The 25,870-nt window shown below is 58.5% G+C and overlaps 1 protein-coding gene and 1 long non-coding RNA gene across 9 annotated transcripts in view; one reads left to right on the forward strand and one right to left on the reverse strand.

The window, feature by feature from the left end:
* Positions 1-3,448: 3,448 nt before the first annotated feature.
* The window catches only part of ELN (elastin), a 31,571-nt gene continuing 9,149 nt past the window's right edge, over positions 3,449-25,870 (forward strand). For 2 of the 8 annotated variants that reach the window (XM_084881613.1, XM_084881619.1), the window contains exons 1-24: positions 3,683-3,854; positions 9,690-9,752; positions 10,645-10,674; positions 11,060-11,092; positions 13,173-13,205; positions 14,516-14,551; positions 15,009-15,104; positions 15,357-15,470; positions 15,552-15,620; positions 16,310-16,357; positions 17,230-17,301; positions 17,623-17,652; positions 18,194-18,265; positions 18,811-18,852; positions 19,218-19,277; positions 19,549-19,596; positions 21,003-21,104; positions 21,192-21,242; positions 21,729-21,899; positions 22,895-22,948; positions 23,450-23,611; positions 23,829-23,867; positions 24,267-24,353; positions 25,197-25,253. In XM_084881613.1, the coding sequence (XP_084737739.1) occupies positions 3,773-3,854; positions 9,690-9,752; positions 10,645-10,674; positions 11,060-11,092; positions 13,173-13,205; positions 14,516-14,551; positions 15,009-15,104; positions 15,357-15,470; positions 15,552-15,620; positions 16,310-16,357; positions 17,230-17,301; positions 17,623-17,652; positions 18,194-18,265; positions 18,811-18,852; positions 19,218-19,277; positions 19,549-19,596; positions 21,003-21,104; positions 21,192-21,242; positions 21,729-21,899; positions 22,895-22,948; positions 23,450-23,611; positions 23,829-23,867; positions 24,267-24,353; positions 25,197-25,253 (1,651 nt within the window). In that variant the 5' untranslated portion in view covers positions 3,683-3,772. Of the gene's footprint in view, positions 3,855-9,689; positions 9,753-10,644; positions 10,675-11,059; positions 11,093-13,172; positions 13,206-14,515; positions 14,552-15,008; positions 15,105-15,356; positions 15,471-15,551; positions 15,621-16,309; positions 16,358-17,229; positions 17,302-17,622; positions 17,653-18,193; positions 18,266-18,810; positions 18,853-19,217; positions 19,278-19,548; positions 19,597-21,002; positions 21,105-21,191; positions 21,243-21,728; positions 21,900-22,894; positions 22,949-23,449; positions 23,612-23,825; positions 23,868-24,266; positions 24,354-25,196; positions 25,254-25,870 lie in introns of all 8 variants that reach the window. The other 6 variants (XM_084881612.1, XM_084881614.1, XM_084881618.1 and 3 more) reach the window with 5 other exon arrangements.
* LOC311621515 lies at positions 15,552-20,996 on the reverse strand. The gene is made up of 3 exons (XR_014794842.1): positions 20,428-20,996; positions 17,723-17,803; positions 15,552-15,641 (listed from the first exon to the last, which is right to left on the reverse strand). It is a non-coding gene; the product is annotated as an uncharacterized lncRNA (long non-coding RNA).

Below are 25,870 nucleotides of genomic sequence, written 5' to 3' on the forward strand. Positions count from 1 at the left end.
TTCTGGCCATCTTCTTAGTGTCTGCAGCTGGGTCTCAGGGACAAGGGCAGGTGGTTGGGGGAAGGTGTGAAAGGATCCTGCGCTTTACCTTGCTGCTGATTCTCCTTGGAGTATCTACTCTTGAACCCAGACTACCCAATTCACACTCTTTCTGTGGCAAACCTCTCTTGGGTCCATTTGAGACAATCACATTCCCCCCTCCCTCTCACAGAGGTGTAAATGATGGATAGCAGAGACTTTCCCCTTGTAGGAAATATAGCAGAGTCCTGGGTCTGGCTGACTCCAAGCTCTTCCCAGACTAGCCAGGCAGCCCGTGCTGATCTCTCTCTCTAGTTCAAGGTTTCACGCAGACAGAGCATCCTGCACTCAGTGTACAAGGGAAAAAACAAAAACTGCACCCCAGCATTCTGGAGGTCTGTCCCATCTTCTACTGAGCACATCTTTGCTTATTATCGCACTCTTGGACAACAGGGGAGACAGAAATGATTCTATCCCCTAGCTAGCTCTACTGATGGCCAGGCCAGTAGGGGATGAGATGAAGTACTGAGTTCCTATGGACCCTCAGAGAGATCCAAGGGGCAAGGATGCTGAGGGCACGGACCTGCAGAGAGAGAGGCTGAGACCAGGGAACGTGGGCAACCATGGTCCAGTGTCCAGCCTCTAGGACAAGCCTGGCAGCTGGGAGCAGCTGCATCAACCAGAAGGGAAGCTGGCTGGCCAGGGGGAAGGAGAGCGACAGAGAAGTTGAGCCGGTAGGGAAAAAGCCTTGAAGGCCATTCTCGGAAGTCTGGACCTTATCCTCAAGGCAACTGGGGATTTCTGAGCAAAGCAGTGGCCTGCACAGAACTGTGTGCACGCTGGCGGCTCTGTTCTTCCTAAAGGGGTGAACCTGGAGGGGCTGAGGACAGACGTGGCCTGTCAGTGACTCACCTGGATGCCCAGCAGATGCGGTTCGTCAAGGATAATGGCGAAGCCAGGCTTCCCCAGCATTTGGTGAGCCCTCTGTGGGAAGTTCATGACCTTATTTAATCCTTATAGCTATGCAGGGAGGTGGCACAGAGCAGCTGAGGACTGTTGGCTTTCTTGAAAGAATGAATGAATGAATGAATGAATGAATGGAAGTTAGTTGATAACTGTAACCCCTAGTTCTTACAATTATGTTTTGGGCTAAATTGCACTGGATAATCCAGTTAATAGATTGGATTCTGAACTGAGGCTCCCCTTTGGAGGTGCACTGAGCCTTGTTGGATACGAGTTCATGGAGCTCCTGCAGTGAGCATGGGATGCTAAGAAGAAGAGGGAACACAGGGGGTGGGAGTGGGCGGGAGCAGGAGACAGGGCCCTGGTCCTGCAGAGAGAAGCCTGGCCCAGCAGCCTCAAGTCTATCCCTGCAAGCGCCCCTCCACACCTCTCCTGGATCCCCCCACAGCAAGCCCTCTCCAGCTGGCTCCAGCTTCCCTCCCGGTCCTGGAATTAATAAAGACTCTGAGCAGACTGCGGTTTGTAAGTCTGAAAGCCGGTTCCTGCCCACGTCATTGCCCTGAAAAGAGTGGGGCCCAGCTCTTCACCAGCACCCCGTCCTTCCCCCTCCTGGGAAGGGGCAAGCATACAGAGGCACCCTCTGGTCTCCCCACCAGCGGGCACATCCCGGCACTGAGCCTCAGGCCCTGACCCTCCCCAAGGACTCATAATCTCCATCAGCTACCCCCCAAAGCACCCCCAAATAACACACCCTGGAAGTAAGAGCTGCACGTTTGCTGTGCAGACACAGCTGCAAGACAATTCTGCTGGCACACCCACCCTTCCAAACTCCTGGAGGGCCACCACCTGAGAGTGGGAAGAGTAGGGATGGCCCAGGGTCCCGAGGTGGCCCGCAGCCAGCCAGCCCAATGGTTACTCTACAGACGGGAGTGGTGCTTGCAGAGCCTGTGGTGGTAACCGTGGCATTATTGCCAGGACTAGCATCGGGTGAGCACGGAGCACTTGGGATCCAGCAGGCACAGACAGAACTGTAGGACCACATTTCATTCATCTTTGCCATAGCCCTCCTAGGTGGCCATATTAACAACCACTTGACCTGTGAGGAATCTGAAGTTCCATGAAGAGGTGAGCCGTCCACTGGGAAGTGCTAGATGCAGATGTGAGGCCTAGGCCCACCCCGGAGCCCAGTGCCTGCCTCTGGCATCTCCGCTCTCGGCCACCCCTGGTGCCCTGCGGACTGCCGGGCGCTCCTGGCTGGAGGGGGGTCGTTCACCTCCTTCCCTGGAGCTGTGGTTGTGTCCGCCCCTCACTCTCCACCTGGGCGAGGGAAGGTGGGGAGAAGCTCTCAGACTTTGTGGCCTCGACTTTTCCCCTCCAGGCTGTGATGAGGGCAAGTACCAGTGCCCCTCTCCTACCTTCTGGCTCTCAAATCCCCTCTCACCTTACCCCTTCTCCTGTCCCCCAATCCCCAAGGTCCTCATTCTGCCCAGTTAGGCAGGAACAGTCCCAGTCCTTCTGGAAATGCTGGTCCCAGCTGTTTCAGCTCAGGGTCGCCCCCTCCTGGCCACCCGAGGAATGTCAGTCCTGGGTGCTCTGGGGCAGGGAGAGAACCAGCAATCTGGAAGCTCCCCTGTCTGGGTGCCCCAGTGCCTAGTGTTGGGACAGGTGGGGGCCAAGTGATAAATGGGGGCTGGGCCACCTACCAGTCTTGGAGGGCTCCCTACACCCCTGTGCACACACAGGGCACCTCGGGGGTCCAGACTGACCTTTGCCAGACACTTGGACCTGCACTAGCCCATGTGTGGGACTGTGACCTTGATCCATGTAAATGGGACCCCTGTGGTGTGCCAGGATCTCCCACGTGCCGCCCCCAGACGCCCCAAGAAACAACACCAACAGGGTCTTAACTCCCGGGCCATTCCCCCAGTGCAGCCCCTCAGCCTCTGCAGACATGGATCAAAGACCTGCCAACCCCTCCCCCTCCCCACATCCCCCAGCTTCAGGCAGGAGGCTGAGACCTTAGCCCCTGCAGAATGGAGCTGTGTAGTATGTCAGGGTCTCCCTCCCAGCTCCCAGGTGTCTCGGGGGACAACAATGACATGACTTTACCTTCCAGGCCATTCTGCCTGTAGACACTGGCCCCGGCCCCAGCCCCCAGCCCAGCCCCAAACCCCACTTCCCCAGATTTAAGCAGGGCTTGTCTGTGGCCAGGTCTGGGGGAGTTGGGGAAGTCTGGAGGGCCAGGGTGGGGGCAGAGGCGCGGGACAGCTGGCCTGTGTCCCCACACTGGGCCCGGGGCCCAGCCGGAGGGGCGGGGGCCTGGCCACTCAGGACTTGGCTAGGACTGGATTTTTGGCCGGGCTGCAGGGCCCTCCCTCCTGCTTCCTCTCCCGAGGGCTGTCCTGGCAGAGGCCCCCCTCACACTTTCTGGCGGGAACGGGGCCAGCAGTGAGAGAACAGCCACAGAGGGAAAGCAGGAGAGAGATGGGGAAAACTGTGTGTGTGTGTGTGTGTGTGTGTGTGTGTACGCGCACGCGTGAGCGACTATGTGTTCTAAGGGGAAAAAAAAGCCCAGTCCAGTCCACTCAGACCCAGCCTGGGAGGATTGCGAGGCGGCCTTTCGTAATTGCCCCCCCTCCTCCCCGCGGCCCCCTCCCCCAGGCCTCCCCCTTCCCAGGCCCTCCTGCCCGCCCTCTCTCCCTCCCTTCTTCCCTCGCAGCCGAGGAGGCAGCAATTACGCTTTGGGGATAAAACGAGGCGCGGAGAGCAGGCTGGGGCATTTCTCCCTGAGATGGCGGGTCCGACAGCTGCAGCCCTGTGGCCTGGAGTCCTCCTGCTCCTGCTGTCCTTCATCCACCCCTCGCAGCCTGGAGGTAGGCCTCCCCCTGTCCCCGGAGCCGCCGCAGCCCTCCATCCTCCGGCCAGGTGTCTGGGCTCATCGTTGAGAGGGTGCCTGCCCTTCATCCCCAGCACCCTCCCAGGGTTCCCCCGCAGGAGCCCGGCAGGCACGGGGTCCCTGGAGCTGCCCTTCCCCGGACCCTGTCACATGGGTACCCCCGGTTTGGGGTGGTCCCCAGAGGGTCCAGGTGCTGCTGCCCTGGGTGGATGGAGGGCCCCCTGCTCCGTCCCTGGTGCTCTCCCAGGGGGGTGCTGGACGCATGCTGGGGAAGGACGGTTCCCGCTGGGTCTGCAGGCACCTGCAGTTTGCACACCTGCGGACCCAGCCCAGGGGCACACGTGCCCTGCAGGTAGGGGACCCGAACAAGAGAGTGAACTGTGTGACTTCCTCGGGTTCCTTGTCCCCAGGGGAGTCAGGAGCCCCTCTGCGGGAGGTCAGGGTGAGTTGACCGCGGGGTTGTGGTTGGAAAGCTGCTACTGTGGTCTGTCCCTGGGTGAGAAGGACTGGGACTTCTGAGTGTGTGTGTGAAGTATGTGTGTGTGCGCACGCACACACACACACACGTGGGTACACATGCATACATGAATGAGTGTGTTGCATGCTATTGCACAGGTGGGTATGGGTATGTATTTCAAAGACGTCATCAAATAGTGGAGAAGGTGTCTGGGATAAATGTCTGTTCACAAGTTCATCCCTGGACAGGTGTGTGTGTGTGTGTGTGTGTGTGTGTGTGTGTGTGTGTGTTGTGGGGGGAGGAGGTTGTAGGGTATGTGAAAGTGCCTATTGGCATATGCAAAAGTCTGCCACCTGACAGGCTTATACATATGGAAGATCTGATATCCAGGTGTGCATGTGGATGTGCGTGTGTGTGTGTGTGTGTGTGTGTGACACAAGAGAGGACAGGGAAGCTGGGCAAAGTGTCCATCTCCTGGCAGAGGGAGTGTGGCCATGGCAGAGGCTGGAGCAGACCTCAGGGCAGCCCTGGACCATCCAGGGTGTGTCCTGCTCAGGTCCCAAGGGCAGCCCTGTGGGGCGGCTACACCCCCTGGGGACCCTGGGAGTGACCCGCCGCGGTGCTCCCGGCCCTGGGAAAAGGGAAGTGAAGGTTCACAAGGCATTTGGTGGGGTGTGCCGGATGGGGTAAGGTTCTCTTGCCATGAGAACCAGACCTGCAATGGGGACCAGCACGGGGCTGCACAGGGTGGAGCAGGCTGGGCAGGGGCTGGTGTGGGGGAGCGGGCAGGAGCGGCAGCTGTTTCCGTGAGATTGGCTTTCTGGACCAGCGCTGCTGGGAACGGGAGCTTCCTGCACAGAGGTCACCGGCCCCCGGACCTGAGCGGGGCCGTGCGATGTGCGCGCCATCAGGTGGAGCCCGGCGGGGGGAGCGAGGCGGCCCGGAGGACCTGCCACCCCGCGGCCTGAGAGCAGCCGCGCTGGACCCGTCTGGGCCTCCCCTCTCCAAGGTGTGGCCCCCGGACACGTACCTGCCTTCCCGCCGAGAGCGAGGCAGCCAATCTCCACAGGAGCACTTAACCCTGAGCGTGAAGAACCACTGTCTTTGCGAATGGGGAGCTTGAGGTTCAGACAGGCTGAGGCAGTGCTAGGGGCTTTAGTACCTGCCAGCTCTCTGCCCTGGGCCGAAGGATGAGGGGGCGGGGGCCGGGGGCCAGGCAGCACTTGGGGAAGATCAGGCCTGGGACTGAGCCCTCCAGGGTGGGCACGCCCAGGGCAGCGGGCACCTTCTGCCTGTGCCCTCGGTGGCACTGTGGAATGCTCAGCTGGCTGTGTTCTTTCCTTGCAGACATAAATCACCGCTCTGTCCCAGGTGGCGGAGCACTGGGTCCAAATAAGGGCTGTGCAAATTGGTGAGGTATTCAGGGGCTTTGCCCAGAGCCTACCAAAATCTAGAGAGGTCAAGCAATGGGGAGGCTGAAGACACACACACGCGCACACACATTGGACTCTGGCTACGCTGGGGGAGCCCAGCTTCTCCCACCCCAAGACAGTGTCACCCCACGAGTTCCCCAGATCCAGAGGACCACGTTGTCAGTGGAGGCAGGAAGGAGGCTCCCCAGGATGACTGTGTAACGGAAAGGGCTGTCTAGACCCAGTTAGGATGGGTCCCAAGTAGCTTTGAGGTCCAGCTGTCTCAGACCCCCAAGAGAGAGAGAAGGGGAAGAAATCCAGCATCTCCCCATCCCCCAGAAATATTATCACCCCCCCCCCCCCCCGATTGCAGGACTGGGACAATTTGGAAGAGGGGCTTTCTTTTCTCTTTTCTCTTTTTTTTTTTTTTTTTGTGGGTGGGGTTGTGGGGGGAAGGAGAATGTTCAACCCCTAGCCACACATTGGAGTTCCCGGGGAACTAGGAACACTTCTGATGTGGAGGTCCCACCCAAGAATTCCTGCTTCATTTGGCCTGTGGAGGGAGCCTGACACGGAGATTGTGTGGTGACTTCAGTGAGCCTCCAGGGCCCAGGACCTCTGGCTCAGGGGTTAATCCTGCTCTCTGTGTCCACTAAGGCCAAGGCAGCAGGGCAGGCGTGCCCAGCGCGGGATCCCGTCACCCACTGGAGGGCAGGCGGTGTGTGAAAAGCCCTTGGCAGCCCTTCTCCATGCCAACAACAAACAGCTCCGTGTGGTCTTAGCTGCTCCCCAGGCCGGCCCTCTGGACCTGGGCTTGGCAAAGCCCCTCCCGAGGACCGCTGGCTCACTGCTACTCCTAAACAACCTTCTCCCAGGTCTTTGAACTTGGAGCCCAAGGCCCTGCGTGTGACTGGGTTCAGCTATAGGTCCCGGGCCAGGCACTCCATGTCACTGGCTCTCGGTTTCCCTGGCTGGAAAATGGGCAGAAACATCCCGGCCCCACTATCTCGTAAGGCTGGTGGGAGGCTCCGGCAGTGAGACAACTGCCAAGAATGTATCAAGTAAGAGGGCTGTGGAAATGTGAACTTTTAAGAGGATCTATCTACTTATTCAGAATTTGCCAACTTGAGCTGATCAACCCTTGTAATTAGTGCACATTGATAAGCTTAAATTTCCCTCTCGTTACTCACGCCATGGTTTGTCTAGTGGGGAGCAGAGTTCAGTGGTGGAGAAAGCAGACAGGACTAAGGCTGGGGTGCCTGGAGGAGTCGCCGGAAACCAGGGAGGGCTTCCCAGCGGAAGTGACATTTGAGTTAGACCTTTAAAGAAAGGTCGATATTTGAGGAGCTTTCCTTGGATGACAGATGAGCCTCGGTCTATAGGGCCGTGGGAGGCAGAATTAGAGAGATAGATGGTCAGTCTAAATTGATCGGAGGGAGATCTCTCTGCAGGAAGAGCTGACAGCGTCAGAGGTGGTGGTTTTCCTGTCACTGGAGGCGTGCAAGCAGGACTTGCAGAAGGAACTTCAGCCCAGCCCCGAAGGGGATGCTTGCAGAAGGAACTTCAGCCCAGCCCCGAAGACCGTTATGATCCCTGAGAGTCGAGGATCATGACCCTACAATGCAGGAGACGAGTTCACCCTGGGCTAGCCGGTGAAACGTTCAAACCCACATAAAACATGACAAGCGTGCTGCCGGCCAGCTACTCTGGGCCAGCTAAGCAGTGAGAATGGAAGGCTGAGAGAGGCAGGAGGGAGGGTCGGAGCCCAGTCTTGGTGGAAGGGTAGGACTTGGAGAGAGGAGAAGGCATTTCTGGCAGGAGGGACTGCCCGGGCCAAGGAGCGAAGATGACGGACCGAAGTGTGAGAGGTGAGCGGTGACTGCCGCCTTTTCCAAGTCCCTCCGGTCTTATCATGTTCTCCCCCCTCCTGCACTTGGAGAGAGAAGGCAGGCCAGGGCACCCTTTACGCCCACTGAGTGTCCTCCGTTTCCTCAGTTCAAACGGGGGATCAAAATCCGCAGCTCCCCGGGCTGTCATGGTTCAGGCACGGAGTTTGGCACAGGCTGCTGGGATTTGAATCACGGGGGTGGGGATGGGGAAGAGGAGATGGGTAGGCGCTGGGGAGAGAGGAAGCAGAGGAGGAGCTGGCAGGCCCGGGAGGGGCTTGGTCACCAGCGGGTGTGGGAGAGCAGAACCCCAAGAGAGGAAGGAGGGGGTCAGCCAGGCCCAAGGTGGAAGACCCCAAGGTTGGTTGGGGATAGAACAGGATGAACCCAGACCCACTGGCAGCATCCTCGCCTGCCCCCCCCACCCCTCCATTCACACATCATTTACTGGACGCATCCTGTTTACCTGACCCCAGGCCGTGTGCTGTGCAGCAACGTGGAGAGGAGGGGTCACCATCTTTTGTTTGAGCAATTACTGCGTGCCAGGTCCAGGGCAGGGCAGCTCAACAACTTTGCAAGGCAGCAGTTATCGGCCCCACCTGGCTGAAGAGGAAACTGAGGCTCAGAGGGGTGAAGTGACTTGCCCAAGGTCACCCAGATGTGGCATAGCCAGGAGTGAAGGCAGATGGGTCCGTCTTGAGCCCCTTGTTCCCTCCACCCCCGGCCCTGCTCCTGCCATCGCTCCGAAGCTGGACAGGAGGGAGAGAGGCCGAGGCAGAGACAGGCCTGGGCTGCACCGGGGAGGGCACATAAGAAACAGGGCTCAGAGCTGGGGACCAGAGCCAGGGAAGGCATCAAAGGCTCAAGAAGGCCATGTGTGCGCTTGGCAACACATGACAGGGCTGGAGCGCTCGTTCCCAGCCGGCCCACCCTCCTTAGGCCACCACTTAGAGCCCCCGAGGCTTTGACCAGATTGCTTGCACGCTCTAGGCCTGGATCGCAGTTCCTGGGGGACGGCAGGCCCTGGGGGAGGGAGGGGGGGTGGCGCCAGGACTTTGGCACAGAGTGGCTGTGACAGCTTGGCATCCCTTACCCTGCCGGGCTGTGGCTGAGGCTAACAGGCCCAGCTGTGCAGCATCACCAGGCCACAGGGGCCAGATGTCTGTCCACGAGGCCTCTGGTCACCCTGCAGGACTGACCGGCACTGTCGCCCAGCCCTGCTCCTTTCAGTGGGGCGATGCTGGGGCTGGGGCATTGGCAAGGAGACTTGTCGGGGTTGGGGCCATTCTGTGGTGGCGGAGTGAGGGCCTGGCCTGCACCAGGATCCTCGGTTGCCATGACCAGGCCCGGGTCTGGCCCAGCCCCGCAGCGTTCCCCAGTGAGCGCTTCCCCCGGCGGTGGGGACTGAACTCGTGATCTCGGCTGGGCAGACAGCCCCTGGCCTGGCCCGTGAACCCGCTTTTCCTTAGGAAACTATTCACTTTGCTCATTCATGGTGTCCCCCTCCGGGGCCCGGCGCCTCCCAAGACAGGCCTGTGTCAGACAGCCAGAGCCCCACCCATCCCCTGTTGCCCAGCGGCTGAGGACGCTGACCTCACGCCGTCCTATCAGTGTGGGAATGGCTGCGCTTTTACTGGCAGGGGCCGCACTTCCTTACCGCTCGCTAACAGCCCCGCCACAGCCCTGCTGGCCCGGGCCCACACTGCTCTAGGGCTGGAGACAGTTGGCCGTTCGTCGACAGGCGCTCAGGCCCAGCCTCATGCCAGGCCCTCTCCGGGGAGAGGAGTTGCCTGAGTTTGAACCCAGGCTCCACCATCTCTTTCCAGCTGTGTGACCCCAGGCACGTCCCTCCATCTGTTAAGATGAAAATAATAATCCCAGCCCTTCCCACCTCGCAGGGCCACTTTGCAGAGCATCAATGGAAAAGAAAAAAAAATGCTTTGAAAACAAAATTGCTTTGTGGATTTTCATCATCATCATCATCATCATCACCATCACGTTGCTATCATGTTTTTATTAGTTCTGGCTAATAGAGGACTCTGCCTACTTCCTTCCAGGGGTCCCAGGAGCTATTCCTGGAGGAGTTCCCGGAGGACTGCCCGGAGGAGGCTATTTCCCAGGTAACGTACATGGAGCTTCCCCACACCCGGGAGAGGAAGCCTGTGGTGCATCCGTGAGAGATGCACATTTTGGTGTTGCAGAAGGGAGGAACATTGCCATGCCCACCACAGAAGACCCACAAGTCACTGCTACTTAACAAAAGCAGTTTGCGTGACACCGTTTTTACAACTCTTAAGGGCATAAATCTTCTGAAAGATGACAGTGCTTTTGAGGCTCTAGGAAAGTGAGTGCTTTCACGCACGCCTGCCATGCACAGCCTTCCAACCGTTCACCCCACGTTGGAAATCCATGTGGAGGGGAATAATTGCAAAGAAGAGGAAAAGAATGGTCTGCAATGAGGTTCATAGGTGTGGTGTTTGCAAAACTGTAAAACAAGAAACCCACCCGGCGGGAGGGTGTGATTAAGTAAACTCTGAAATACTACCCAGTTGCTGAAAAGTATGAATATGTGATCTGTTGTGCAATATGGTGAAGTGTTTTTCAAGTAAAAACAATATAAAAGCAATGGCCATGCACCGAAAGGAAATGGGGGGAATGTTGGAGCCATGCCATTTAGAAAAAAGCATAATGTTTTCAGGTAGATTGAAAGAACAAAGTAATATTTTCGATACTTAAAAGGTATCTAAGTGCTCAGAACTGACATGGAAGTGAGGGAGGCTAACAGCACACGCTCAGGCACAAACTAGCTCAGGGCTTTTGGCCCTCGGAGACAAATGAGGAAACTGAGGTTCACAGAAGTTAAGGCTCGCCTGAGGTCATGTAGAGGGGCAGGGATGGATTTGACCATGGGTTGAAGGGTGGCTTTCTGGCAGGGCACTGATCCGACAGGGGCACTGATGTTTCTCTTTCTTCTTTCTCTCCCCACCCCCCACCCCCCACCCCTCACCCCAGGGGCTGGTCTCGGAGGCCTGGGAGGAGGAGGTGAGTGCAGAAACCACATCTGTTTCCTCACTGATGGGGTCTACGTGTCACTCCAGCCTACACAGGTCCTCAAACCTCAGAACCCCAGAAAGTCCAAGCATCAAGGGTCCCTTGTTTTATAGACCCAGTGCCTCTTGGGGAGAGACTTGACTGAGAACTGGAACTCGCTGGCATCCCAAGCCCCTCCCCCAGGCTTTCTCCCTGATGGCCCCTGCCTTCTCCTCCACAACACTCCTAAGATGCTGGCTGAGAGCAAAAACCACAAATCAGGGATGGAGTTGGGCGCCTAGACTCTGGGCTCCCAGCAGCTCCTTGTCCGGAGGGTATAAATAATAAGACAGGGGTGCTGGGGCTCCCCGTTCACTACCATCTCTTCCTTCTGCAGGGCTGGGACCTGGAGGCAAACCACCCAAGCCAGGTAAGACCTGAGGTCTCAGGGCACTGATAGTGAGCCAGGGGCAGGGGAGGGGAGGCCCAGCTAGCAAGGGCAAGAGGCAGGAAGGAAGTGGTGGGCCGTACCAGTCTCCCGGTATGAGCAGGCTGGGGCCGGACTGCAGGGCTCAGGGACAGGAAGCTGGCAGCAGCTTGTGCGAGGAGGGTCCAGCATCTATTCTATAAGTGCCTATGTGCCCAGCTGCCCTGTTCCTATGCACATGGCCTCAGAAACAGCCCTGGGGCTCAGGACACAGGTAGGGGCTGATGTTCCAGAGGCCACCAGGCTGTGAGTGTCATTCTGGGACTCAGGCGCAGAGGGTAGGCTCCAGACTCCACCTGGATGGTCTCTTGACTCAGACCAAGCCCTCTCCAACCCCAGGCCAAGCCCTCCATATCCCTGACCCTTGATGACCATCTGAGCCCCTGTCCTAGTGTCAGAGCTGGGCTGACTCCAGACCAAGCCTGAAATTAAATCCCAAGGTTGGATTCTGACCCTGGCCCCAGAGGAGCCTCCTTCTTGATCCCAGGCCCCTTCTGGCTGCCCAGACCATGGAGTTTTCCAGGAAGGAGATGTGACTAGCTTGTCCTGGCCCTGCCGAATCGGACAGCAGGGTCCACCACCGGTTCCAAAGAACACACCCCCAGGAAGGAGGGAGGGTGTGTCCTTCCAGGAAGCACAGGTGGATAAGGAGCAGGTGGAGGAAATGGTGTCTCTGTCCAGATGTGTGACCCCACTGGCGTGAGATACTCCACACGTGGCCTTGGCACCCCCCCCCCCCTCTGTGTCTCCCTGGCTCTGCAGTCCGAGGCTCCGGGACAGCTTGGGTGTCCAGCGGCTCTTATGAAACCAGCCGCTGGCTGGATGATCCAATTGCAGATGAATCTGCAGGACCCATATCCCCCCTCCCTGCCAGCCCATCCGGGTTGTGAAACACCAGGGCTGGGCCGCGCCGGGGAGAGGCAGAAGGGCAGGCAGCCAGGGCGAGGGCTTTCCTGGGATTTGGGGGTCGGCAAAGCCGGAGCCCTGGGAATCCACTGCCTATCCTGCCGGAACCTGCGTCCCGCCTCCGTGGAGGGACCTTCTCAGCAGGGTCTTTGATGGTAGAAAGAATGCCGAGAAGGACTGGATAAGCCAAGATGAGGCAATAGGTTCATGCATAGCCAAGAAGAACCAAATTGTGGAGGTTGTGATTGCAAAGCTAGAGGGGAACTGGCTGATCTCACGGGGGACACGGGGCAGGTTGTGATTAAGTTCAGGAAGGAAGGCTGAGAAAACCTCATAGAGCCCCATAACGGGGTGGTCACGAAAGTGAAGCTTTTATTCATGATTCATGTTAGGCTTCCGAAAGCACGCTCGGGGCAGGGTGAAGCAGTAGACCCCTCCAAAAAAAAAGTCAGGGTATCTCCTTCTGATGAAAAGGGTCTGGATCCCACAACCTCCCCGAGGTCATCAGGACTCAGCTACCAAAGCCAGGTCAAAGCCACAGTCCCCCTCCTTCCCTCGGGCAGTTCCTCGCTCCCATCCGGGCCAGAGGGATGTCCGGGCCTGCCCGGGGCAAGATGGAACGGGGCATGGGCAGTGTGTGTCATGCTTAGGAACAATTAATCCCTTGGCACGTAGAGGGTGGGTGGCCTGGCAGCTGCTCCATGTGGGCCTCGGCACGCCGGCCCTGCCCGGGCTCTCCGCGGGGGACCAGGCGGCTGGGAGCCAGCAACACCCACACCCTGAGCACCAGCTGGAGGCCAACCACCCACACGAGAGGACTGGAAGGGACGGGCCACACCCACTGGACACCCTGGCATGCTGCACACATGAGGTGCTTTCTGCTCGTGATCTTACTGGTCCCAGGAAGGTCAGGGACACAGTGACCATTTCTAAGTAGGGAAACTGAGTCTCGGAAAGGCAAAGAGACTTGCTCCTACACGCATGGAGTCGGCATGAGTAGCAGCATTTGAATCCAGGGCTCTCTGATTCCAGGAAGAGAGGGGGGTTGGACTGGCCAGGGCCCTAGGCTCCCTGCTGTGTGTGGCCAACATCTCACCCCTCCTTCCCTCCTTTCCAGGGGCTGGTGGACTCCTTGGGGGATTTGGACCAGGTGAGTCCAAAGGGAGGAGGGCAAACGGGAGGGGGCTGGTCATGGTGGAGGGCGGCCTTGAGACCAGGCACCTCGGGAGGAGGGAGGGAAAGGACAGATGGCGCCAGAGAGGTTGCCTGCTCCCACCCCCACCTGTCCCAGCCTCTTCTCACTTCCTGTTCAGTTCCCATCTTCTCTTCCAGCCCCTCTGTGCTCAGGAAAGGTCCCAGCCCTGTGGGAGCTCAGGAAACAGGCCTGGCTTGAAAGAAGCCCCAGGCAGAGCTGGGGAGGGGCAGGGCCCACAGTGCTGGGAAGTGAACTCCCTGCCCCCAGGCCGGGCCAGACCCACACCGGGCGGGGTGTGCCTGGAAGGAAGATTAGCCAGAGATCGAGACCCATCTCGCTGAGGGGCTGGCTGAGTCTCAGAGGAGGCCAACTCACAGTAGGAAATAGTGGGGGAAGGGAGACCACGCCCAGGGAAAGCCAGGTAGACGCTCCAGGCTCGGCAGTTCCCCAAGGTTGGGGTCAGTCCCCAGAGAGGGCTTCCCTGGGCTCAGGACCCTGGCAGCCAGGCCGCCGGACTGGTGCTCGCAGCAGAGATTCTCACATAATTGGAAACAAACCCCGCACGCTTGTGAACCTGATTGCCCATCAGTCCTGGCCGAAGCCGTGGAATGTCTCCTGGAGGGGGAGAAGGAGCGATTGGGCCCAGATGTGAGAAGGAGAGAGCCAGAGGGACCATTTGACTTCTCATAAACATTTTAGCATCTGTCTGAATTCGAGGAGGCTCCTGGACTGCAGGCAGGCTGGATGGACACATAGACAGATGCTGGGAGCTGGAGGGTCTCCAGATACAAGGGAGAGGGGATGGGCTGAGCCAGAAGACACCTGCAAGGAAGCGGAAGAGAGGTCTGGGGTGGAGGCTAATGTGGGAGCCGGGCAGGGCCTGGCCTGAATCAGGTCTTGCTAACAGACTCTCCTCAGCTTCCACCCTCAGAGAAAGCCCTGCTGAGCCTCCCATTCACTGGCAGGCCTTCTAGGGGAAGCCAGGCCTGGCCTAGGTGCATTATGGGGGGAGGGGAGTGGTCAATGCAATTACATCTACATGGTCCATAGCAGCTGGTCACTCAATGGTAGCTGCTGTTTTATCAGCGTCAGCCCCTGAGTACCAAAGGCTTGAGTCCAGCGTAGGGTCCTGAGTGACCTTACTAACCACAGCCCTGCCTGGTTCCTGCCTGCCCATCATGAGACCCTTCCCACCCAGGACCCAGGGATGATGCCCACACACCAGTCTCTCCTCTCCTCACCGGCTCTGTCTCTTCTCCCTGCAGGTGCCGGAGGTCTCGGCGGCGGTGGCCCTGGGGCAGGTTAGTATTGACACACAAGCAAGATGCCCGTTTGGGGCCAGAGCCACGCCCAGGGTATCTGCCTGGCATGTGGGCCAGGCCAGCCCTGGGCGCTGGTATGAGGGTGGTGCTGAGACCACTTGCCCTAAGCAGCTTCCCAGGACACAAGGAAGTAATGGCTGCATCCTGAGTCCTAGTATAATGCAGGGGCCCGTGGAGCCCAGAGGAGTTGCTCAGCTCGGCAGGGTTTCAGGAAGGCTTCCTGGAGGAGGGGGTGTGGAAGTTTGATCCCAAGCGATCCTGCAGTTGTGTCAGGCTGGGTAGAACCATCTGGCACCTGTTGCTCTCCAACACTGATCCTGGCCCTGGGGCCACTGCTTGGCCTGGAAGTCCTGCAGAGAACAGGAGAGCCACCTCAATGTGACTCCTGGGCGGGGCTGGGTGGGCTCAGGACCTCACCCTCTCCTCCCCTCTATAGGGCTTGGTGGTTTTCCTGGGGGCGCCTTCCCGGGGGCTCTGGGGCCTGGCGGAGCAGCTGGCGCGGCCGCAGCCTATAAAGCTGCTGCCAAGGCTGGTGAGTGTGACTGCCTGGGACGTGCCATCGACCCTCTCGCCTCCGTGGGCTCTACACTCTGCAGAGAACATTTCCTGGGAGGCGGGCGGGATTCTCATCTCTAATCTCCTGGGGCTCAGGGAGGCAGCCAGTCTCCAAGCGAGGAGGTGGCACGATCAGATATCATCTCTGGGCTCTCCGCATGCACCCGGACCCGCCCACCTGCCACTGCGCCGGGCATGACTCCGCGCCTCTCCACTCCTGGCTCTGTAGGTGCTGGGCTCGGCGGTGTCGGCGGGCTAGGCGGTGTCGGTGGGCTCGGCGGTGTCGGCGGCCTTGGTGGTGTTGGTGGACTTGGCGGTGTCGGTGGCTTAGGCGTGTCTACAGGTATGGTGGCTAGCCCTGAGTTGCCCAGGTAAAGGCTGAGGGCTGGTGACACCGGCTCTGACACGGTCCCTTCCATGCCAGGTGCTGCGGTGCCCGGAGCGGGAGTCGGAGTTGGAGTCGGAGCCGGAGGGAAGCCCGGGAAAGTGCCCGGTCAGTGTGGAGTCCCTGGGGCTGGACAGCAGGTTCAGGGAGGGGCTGAGGCCCTCGCCTCTGCACTGGGCGGGACAGGTGGGGCCTGGCTGCAGCGGGGCAGGGAAGAGTGGCCGGCCCAAAGTGTGGGACCCAGTTCAAAATGGGGAGAGGGACTCCAGCCCACATTCTGGGCCCTTCTTCCAGGATCTGGGAGCAAAAAGGGGCCTCAGGGCCAGGCCTGTGGCAGACATCAGGGGACAGATGGGGACACTGAGGCTCGGCACGGAGAGTCAGGGCAGAGGGCCCTTGGTGGCCACAGCAGAGCCAGGGTGGCCAGAGGAGCCTGGACTCCCCATCTGGTGCTCATTCCTGGGCACCAAGCCCTTGAGGAAGTGACTTCAGGTTAAACAAAGGCCTGCCTGAGTCCACACAGCGGGGAAGGAGCATCTGGAAGCCGTTAGCCCAGAGGTGGGCCGGGCGGCCGTGTAAACAGGCTCCAGAAGACAAGATAAATCCCCGCACAGAAGGGTTTGCAGATGACTTCTGAAGCTCAGGGGAGGAAGGCTGTGGCCACAACACATGTCCCTGGCTGTCCTTGCCAGGCGCTGGGGGGCTGGCTTGTGAGCCTGGAGCGGTGGAGGGGGGGCCAGGGAGGGGCTGCTGGAGGCAGGGGCGCTGCTCATGGCTCCGCTGTCTTTTGGCCATAGGTGTGGGCCTGCCAGGTGTATACCCAGGAGGAGTGCTCCCAGGCACAGGTAAAACCACAGAGAAGAAGGGGACCCTCCTTCAGTATGGAGACCCTCTCTGGCACTGACCTTGGGGGGCCTCTCAACTCCCTGCAAGCGGAGGCCACCAGAGCATCAAAGCTCAGGCTAAGGCACACAGGAGCCCTGTCCTCTTTCCCCTGGAAAGCCAGTCAGCTTCCCCTCATCCTACCAAGCTCTGGCCCCAGACCCTGACCCAGATCATCGCTACAGCCGGAGGTGGGCCCCTGGGGACACACCAAGTCCCTGGTGTAGCCAACTGATTCCCAAAAGCCATGAGTCACCAGGGAGCCCGCCCAGAGCACATCCGCCCTGTAGGGGACCCTCAGAGCTGCCCTCTCACCCTCCTCTCCCTGCCAGGCCTGGCCACCCCCCCAACATGTGACCGCTTGAATTCCCCTAAAAGCCCAGGCTTGGGCTGCTCTGGGAGATTTGCTGACAGTGTCCCTCCCTCCGTCCCAGGTGGCCTAGTCCCAGGGGAGACAGGAGAGGTGGGAGGGCCAGACACTGGCAAGTGCGGAGTCCCCGGCCACAGCAGAGGGCTGTGTGCTTGGTGGTGGGCACAGGCCTCCCACAGTGCTGGCTTGTGCTGTCTGCCTTCCCTGGTAAGGGTGGACAGGGCGACTAGAACTTCATCCCAGCGCAGGGACAAGGCATAAGGTCATATAGCCAGGAAATGGCACAAAAGTCAGGTCTTCCGAGTCAAACAGGGAAGAGAAGCCACCACCACATGAGTTATGACATCACTGATGGTCAGTGCAGAAGGAAGTCAACTTGGTGACCCAGGGGTGGTGTGGGAGCCAGGTTGGGCCTTCTAGGCCTGCCTTCCCATCCTCACTGCCAGACCCCCTTTGCTCTCACAGGAGCTCGGTTCCCAGGTGTGGGGGTGCTCCCTGGGGTTCCCACCGGAACAGGAGTCAAGGCCAAGACCCCAGGTATGTGGCCCGTGGGCTGGGGACCCAGGGTGGGAATCTGTATCTACCCTCAGGCCCCTGTGGAGGGGAGCAGGAGTGGGGCCGGGGAGCCTGGGCTCAGGGCCCTCTGCATGGGCACCCCTGTGCTCCAGCCTTGGCACTGGTGACTGAGATGCACAGGACACCTCTCAGAAATCCCAAGTGTGGGTGAGGCAGCATCAACCTGGAAATCTGGGCAGAAATGGCCACTGCCCAGCCCTCTGTGCTGCCTGGCACCAGTCATGGGTGCCTTGGAGCCCTGCACCTGAGGCGGACTACAGTGATGACTCCTTATCATTGCAGGTGGAGGGGGAGCTTTTGCTGGAATCCCAGGTGAGACAAGGCGCTAGTCCCCTGTGGGTGGGCAGGCCAGTAGGGAGACCAGCCAAGGAGAGGTACTCACCCTGGCAGGGGCTGGGCATTCAGAATCCCATCAGGCCTGTCCAATGTCCATCATGCCCATTGCTCCAGGAGAGAAGAAGCCCTGGATGGAAGAGGGAGAGGGACTGGCTCCAGACAAAGTGATATCCATTACAGTTCTGCTTCCCCAGTCCAACCCCTCCTGTGTAGCAGCCCACATGAGTCCAGAAAGCCTACCAGTCTGAGCCACATGCTGCAAGGGCTACAGGTCCCAACTGAGGCCCAGGCCCCAGGAAGGGGGAGAGTTCTGCAGCTTTTTGTGGGCAATGGCCCAGCACTGGAAGGGCTCAGCTGATCAGTGACAGCAGGCAGGAATGCCCTCTGGGCAGGATGGTTTGTGGATACAGTGGGGCTCATTCTATCTGAGCAGAAAGTGGAGAGTGAGGCTGGGGGCTCAGCGGGAGCTGCTGGCGCAAGTTGCTAGGCCCTGATTTTGTTCTCCTTGTTCTCACAGGAGTTGGACCCTTTGGGGGTCAGCAGCCTGGAGTCCCACTGGGGTACCCCATCAAGGCACCCAAGCTGCCAGGTAAGTCAGAAGGAGGATTCACCACTGAGGAGGCATCTTGTGGGGGCACATCTTTGGTCACCGGTGTCTCTTGTGGGGGGTGTCAAGAAACCTGTGTACTGAACCCCACTTCTGGTCACCAGCAAGGAAAAGCATGAGGAAGCCATCCTGCGGGTGTTGGCCTCACTCACATGCACACCTGTACATACACACACACACACACACAGGCACAGAGACCCACAGCCCTGATAGGAAACCATCGGTGCTGATGGTAAGAAACACTGTTCGTTGGAAAGACCCCTCAGACGTCACCCAATGAGCTGTTCCTTGTTGGAGAAAGGAGTAAGGAAGCTACTCAGACTCTAGGGAGCTGGTGGGGTGCCCCCTCTCCCTCTTCCACCCAGGGCCTCCGCTCTCCTGAGAGCAACCGTGGGCTGCCATGACCCCGGGGAGGGTCTCAGGCCTCAGCCTCTGTGGGAATAGATCTGCCCACCAAGATAGTCGGAGCCCAGCAAGGCATGGGCTGTTCTGGGGCAGCACCTGAGCCTCCCCTCCCCTCTCCGCAGGTGGCTACGGACTGCCCTACAGTACGGGGAAACTGCCCTATGGTGAGTAAGGCCCTCCCGGACCATTGGTCTTCCGGGTCTTTCCAGATGCAGGGTCCTGGCAAGAGCTGGGAGAGCACCCTGCTGGGAGGGGGTGGGCTTGGAAAGGGAATTCCCTAAGGAAGGAACGTGGAACTTGGACTCAGACAGCTTGGTTCTCAAGCCTGGCCCTCACACTAGCGAGAACCATCCTCTTCCCCGAGCCTCAGTGTTTTAGTCTGAACAGTGGGAGTTACCATCCCCGACACATATGTGAATATGTGTTAACTCTGACTGGGGGTGACATGGTAGAGACTCTGAATGGGTAGGGCAGGGGGGCAGCTGCAGTGAGACCTGCACAGATGCCCAGTGAGCCTCTCTGTTTACAGGTTATGGTCCTGGAGGAGCAGCAGGTGCCGGCGCCAAGACTGGGTACCCAACAGGGACAGGTAAGGGGCCAGCCAAAGGGGCACTGGTCACCCTGGCTCCAGGGCTCTGGGGCTGGCTATGATCTGTCCAGAAATCAGCCAGCCCACCCTGCACTCAGATCCCCATCTGAGTCGAAGAAGGATCCTGGGCGGGACCGCTCCACCAGCCTCTGATGGCTGTGATGCCCCCACCCACACCCACATGTGAACAGGTGGCTCTCCTCGGGCTAGAATGGAGGCCCCTGGAAATGCAGGGCCACATTTTTCAGTTTCTCCCCTTCCCCTCCCCCAGGGGTTGGTCCCCAGGCTGCAGCAGCAGCAGCTAAAGCAGCAAAGTATGGTGAGTACCTCTGAAGTCCCTAGCTGCTAGCTCCAGCCGCCCAACCTCTGCATCGCTGTTATCACCGATAGCCTGCCTCACAGATAACTAACCAAGGCAGCACCTCACAGATAACTAACCAAGGCAGCACACCCGCCTTTGTCCAGCTTTTTCAGCCCCACCTATTCCGCCTTCCTCCATCCATTCATCTACTCTTCCCTCCATCCCTCTCTCCATCGTCCATCCATCCATCCATCCATCCCTTCATTCCTCCATCCATTCATTCCTCCTTCATTCCATTCTTTCATCCATCCATCCATCCACTCACCATCTAATTACCCTTCACTCCCTCCCTCACTCCCACACTCCTTCTATCCATCCATTCACTCCCTCCCTCACTCCCACACTCCCTCTACCCATCCATTCTAGAGACCAGGCAGGGACAGGTAAGAGCTCTGCTGCAGGCCGGAGGCATTGCTGTGGGACTCGAGAAGAGGGAGAAATTATTTCCACTGGGGGAAGAACATCAGAAGGCTTCTCAGAGAAAATGACATTTGATCGAGGCCTTAAAACATAGTGGAGTTCGCCATGTGGTTAAAACAGGAAGAGGGAGCCCGTGCAGAGGGAATGGGTACTATGGTGGTTAGAATAAGCATTTTAAAAATTTAACAGTTTAGTATCAATTTAGTGTGTGCTATAAAAATGTTAACTGGCTCCTCAAGCTCATGTCCCCTTGGCTGGCAGACATGGCTTGGCCTCCCCTGTGCCCATGCTGTGAGCAGAATGGGCATCTGTCCCCCTGTCCCAGGCAGTCCCAGCTCAAAGTCAGATCCCTGGGGCCAACATCCTCACCTTCATCCTCAGTGCCAGGGGAGCCCTGCGTGTAGCCATGGTGGGACCAAAAGCATCTGCCCGCCAGTGAAGGGGGCGAAAATGTGGAGGGCAGCATTGAGCGGGAGGCCCTCCCCTAAGAGGCCCCATAGGCTCTCCCTCCAGGCCCCAGGGGTGGAATGTGGGAGCCGGAGATTGGGACAGCGAGGGACTGCCAGAGCCAGGCAGCCAGGCGCTTGGATTACAAACTTGGCCGAGCCTTCGGAACACAAGGAGAGGAAGCCTTGAACATTCCTACAGGGGCCCCTCTGGCCCAGGGAGTGGCCGCTTGTGGTTTCTCAGTATGTGGCAGTGATTAGAATGGGATTTGTCTGAAAACATACAAGTCCCTTAATGAGCGTGTTGAAATGGACACTTTGGGGGTGAGTCAATGAACAGTGGGGTGGGGGCCTTCTCAAGCAGGCCCAGCCAGAGTTGCCTGGGCTTCATTCCCAGAGGAGACTGTGCTGGTTAACGTGCCAGCATCCAAGTGGCCTTCCTTCCCAGCCTCAGGAGGGGCCCCGGGAGCTCCATCTGCACCGTCCCCATCCCCACAGGTGCCGGAGGAGTCGGAGCCGGAGTTCTCCCTGGTGTCGGTGTTGGAGGTGGCGGCATTCCTGGTGGGGCTGGTGGCATTCCTGGGATTGGAGGCATTGCAGGTAGTGTCTGTTCCAGTGGGGTTGGGGGTGGGGGTGTCCTGGAGAAGGCCACAGGGAGAGGCCTCACCCTCTGCGGCTTCTCTCCAGGGGTCGGGACTCCCGCTGCTGCTGCTGCTGCTGCAAAGGCAGCTAAATATGGTGAGTGCCCTCAGGGGAGGAAGGCTCGGGACTCTGGCCTGCCCTCAGGCCCTGGGAGCCTGCCCAGGACACTAAGAGACCTCAGTTCTCTCAGGCTGAATGGACCTGGCCTTTGTCCATCTGTGGAAACCTCCCTTTCACCTCCCCAAACATGCCTGTCTGGCCACTCTGCCTGGCCCTGCCTGTTGTTCTTCACTGGTTGGCCCAGCAACAGGGGACCCCTGTGGAGCATCTGGCTCCTCCCACTCTACTCCCAAGGCCAACCCACAGCTACTGCACCAACTGCCTGGGTGCTAGTGGTATGCTCTGAATTTGCTTTAGCCATAGACCATGTTCTTCCCACCCTTAGAACGCCAAAGGCAATGTCAGCCCATCTGGGATCCCGCACTCAGGACCTGCCACCCCCACAGCTCCCCAGAACCATGCCTTGGAGGCACTTTAAGATTCCCACAGGGTTTAGGCCAGAATAATTATTTTCTCCCACAGGAGCTGCTGGAGGCTTGGTACCTGGTGGCCCAGGAGTTGGAGTCCCAGGTGTTGGTGGAATCCCAGGTGTTGGTGGAATCCCTGGTGTTGGGGGAATCCCAGGTGTTGGTGGAATCCCAGGTGTTGGCGGAATCCCAGGTGCTGGAATCCCAGGTGTTGGAGGAGTCCCAGGTATTGTGGATAGACCGAGTGAGCTGGGCTGTGTGTGTGTGTGTATGTGTGTGTGTTGTAAAGAGAGAAATGTTGACACTATTGCCAAGACTTTTGGATTCTCCCTAACACTTCACCCATCTATCCTCTTCTCCCATACCCTTGACCATGACTCATCTTCTCTCCCTTGGGCTGTAACAACCTCCTAACTAGTTACTGCCAGCATCATCTTCTCCAACTCACCTTCTCATTGCCACTGTGCTCCTGAGGGAAGGAACTATGTCTTTTTCATCTCTATGTCCCCAGTCCTTAGCTGAATAGATAGATGCTCAGTAAATGGTGGATAGATGGGTGGGTGGATGGGTGGATGGATGGATGGGCAGATGGATAGCTGGGTATATGGAAGAATGGTCATGTGGATAAGTAGAGGTTGATGGATAAGAGGATGAATGGACAGAAAAGGGATGAATGAATACATGAATGAATAGATATATGAGTAAAATGGTGGGTGAAATGATGAATGGGTAGATGGAAAGACAGATGGAAAAGTAGATGAGGGACTACATAAATGTTTAGACTGATAAATGGATGGGTGGGTGGGTAGATGGATGGATGAGCACATGGTTGGGTGAGCAGATGGGTGGTGGGAGGCAAATGCAAAATAGATGGTTAGACATGTAAATAGATGAATGGGTAGATGAGTGAATAAATGGATGGATAGATGGGTTCATGGATGGACAGAGAGATTAGTTGAGCAGTTGTATTGAAGTCTAATGATAGAGCGGCAAATGGACAGACACCTGGGCAGGTAAGTGTGGGGGGAAGGTGAATGAGTGGTTAAGTACACAGAGAGCTAGATGGAGATGTGGCTGGGTAGACAGATAACTAGGCATCCATTGGGTTGGCTTGATAGATAGGAAGGAGGTAGACTGGACAGATGGGTGGACAGTAGGATATATATTGACCATCTTTCCTCCACTCTCCCCTGATTATTTGTGTCCCCTTGGTCTCTCCAGGGGCTGTGTCACCAGCCGCAGCTGCTAAAGCAGCCGCCAAAGCAGCCAAATATGGTGAGTGTGTTGATAGCTCTGCCCCACCCTGTTCTGGCCAGAGAAAGGGGATGACTTGCCCAGGATTACACAGCAGGTCACTGGACTGAGCTGGACCTGCTGGGCCCCAGGATGAGGCCCTGAGGCTGAGTGATAGGAGAGTCCTGTTATGGCAGTGGGGCTAGTGTCCCTGCCCCTCCCCACTCAGCCCAGACAACGCCCCTCTCAGAGGAGCCCAAGCCTGGCTGGGGCAATGGGACTGCCCGCTGTCTCTCCATAACCAGCAGCAAGGTCCTCTCCCAGGCAGAGAAGAGATGGGCTGCAGACATGCTGGGGGGATGGTTTCCATAAAGGTTTCCTGGAAAAGGCTGGAGGGGGGCCCAGGCACTCTATGGTTTCCTGTCCTTCAAGGACCAGACTTGAGGGGGGCTTGCTCCCACTTTTTAGTCCACCAGCACCCCTCAGGGCCCTCACAGCCTGGCTCACGGATATCCTTTCCTATCCATCCTCTTCTCTCCGCAGGGGGCAGAGCCGGGGTGGGAGTTGGCGGCGTTCCCACTTACGGGGTCGGTGCTGGGGGCTTTCCGGGCTACGGTGGTCTTGGAGCCGGAGTCGGCGGTCTTGGAGCCGGAGTCGGCGGTCTTGGAGCCGGAGTTGGAGGTGTCCCTGGAGCTGGCATTTCCCGTGAGCCCTAGTTCCATCTGGGGAAACAGGGAGAAGGCATGGGGGCTTCTCTTCTGCAGAGCTCGAGGGGGTGGGGGAGTGTTGATTGGGCTGCATGTGCTCAGGGAGAAGTTGGGGAACGTGCAGGGAGGGCCTGCAGGGTAGGAGGGTGTCAGCACAGCCCCACTGAGATCCAGCAAGGTTTCTGAGGGTCTCTCTCTTTCTCATTCCGCAGCAGCTGCAGCCCAGGCAGCCGCCGCCAAGGCCGCTAAGTATGGTAAGTGCCCTGGCCTTGCCTGCCCCCATGCCCAGGGCATTGTCCTTCCCTCCTGGGCAGAGCCCTTCCCTCCTCTCAGAGCCTGGACCCCAGCCCTGCTCTGCCCTGGAGCCCAGGCTCTGAGCTCAGAGCAGTTCTCCAACATGAGGACCGAGCCAGCTTGCGCTCAGGCCTCCAGGGCCGAAATGGCCTGGGCCAAGACGCCCTTACCCCATCTTCCAAAGCCACACTGAACTTTCCTGACCTTTTCAATCGCCCACCGTTAGGGTTACTGGGGCCCAGCTTGTCACCCCCCCCCCAAACCACCGCAGCCACTCTGTTCCCTACCCCACCTTCGCCCTCCGCTCCCTCCGGGAGGGGAGCTTCGAGGGGCAGCGCTGACGCTCTTTACCACTCCAGGTGCTGGAGGAGCAGGAGGCCTGGGAGGGCTGGTGCCAGGTGCCAGAGGCATTGTACCCGGTGTGCCGGGCGCTGGAGGGGTGCCAGGTGAGCAACCCAGAGATGGGTTTGGTTTGCCTCGTGGAAGGGGCCCTGAAATTGACCCAGGTCAAGTGCACCATTTTATAGATGGCAAGACTGAGCCCAGAGATGGGGAGGAGGAAGAGCAATGCCCCCTAGTTTGGAAAGAAGGTCTTGTATGGGGTTCCAGTCTGCTGAGCAAACCTGGCAATCCTCCCTCGGGGCTGTCAGCCGGCTGGGTGCTGGAGCTCTGGCCTGTCAGGGCTGGGTGGCCTCCCGTATGTTAGGGTCCTTTCTGTTCCTGACCAGGTAGAAAGGCCTGTCACTCTTTGGTTCCCTGCACTCTTCCTCCTCCACCAATCAGAGGCCAAAGGGAAGAAATTCAGAGTTACAATGAGATCAAGTTACAACCTTCCTTTGTCGTCGTCCTGGTCCCCCCGACCCCCACACACACAGATTTTTATTTTCCTTCTTCTTTCTGGGAGAAAATGTCCCTTTTGAGTTTCTCTCCAAAATGAGACATTTCCTCCAATAGTTTTAAAAACTAACATGACCTTTAGCAGAACGCTTCACAGATCCTTTAACAGAGGTTTGGAGACGATCTAGGCCTTGGCCAATCACAGCTTTAGGCTCCCACCCCCATAATCCATGCTAGACTGCCACCGTCCCTGAGCTGCTTGCAGGGAAGCATCCTCACAGCAGGCCTGGAGCCCCTCCTTCTCTGGCTCCAGCGTAAGGAGGCAGCACAGAGCGGGTCTTCCGGAGGCATTTCTGGAGCGGGGGGGGGGGGGGGGGGGGGGGGGGGGGGGGGGGGGGAGTGAGGAGCGGTGCAGGGAGCCCCTCCCCAACGCCCTCTCTTTACCTCTCCAGGAGCTGGAACCCCAGCAGCTGCAGCCGCCAAAGCAGCCGCCAAAGCTGCTCAGTATGGTATGTGTCCCACCCCAATTCTGTCCCCTGTGCTCATCCTACAGCCCCGCTCTCCTGTCCTCTGCTCTGGGGTCTGGCAGCCCCCTCAGCGGTCACATTCTCACTGGGGGCCTTCTGACCCACCTGACCACTTTTGGGTGTGGGCAAAGTCTCTGATTAGGAAAGCAAAGTGAAAACAGGCCTGCTGAGACCCCAGAACCAACCTCCGCACCCTTCCCAAAGCCCCTACTGCCCCCACGTCTAGCTGGGGCCCGCCCCCCATTCTGGTCCTCAAGATGGGTTCCTCGGGGTTCCTCGGGGTTCCCACCACCCTCCGTGGCAGTATTTCTTGCTCCCTGACAAGGTTCTCCATTTCTCAGTAGGTCTGAGGGCCACCCTGGCAGCCCCAAGCACCCACGCCTTCCTGAACATAGCCAGTGACAGTGAGAGCTTACATGTCTGCCAGGCCTGGGCCAGGGCATCTACGCGCCTTGGCTTTAGGGACCTGTGGGCAGCAAGATTCAGATCAGAAAATCTAGAGCTGTCTAGGCCAGAGAAATCTGGCTTTCCCTCCAAACTCACATATGACAAACAACCCCTTTGTAGATAAAGCCGCTATTTGCTGAAGCAATCCTTAC

Source organism: Pipistrellus hanaki, assembly GCF_964339955.1.
Source record: "Pipistrellus hanaki genome assembly, chromosome: 4".
Taxonomy (NCBI): domain Eukaryota; kingdom Metazoa; phylum Chordata; class Mammalia; order Chiroptera; family Vespertilionidae; genus Pipistrellus; species Pipistrellus hanaki.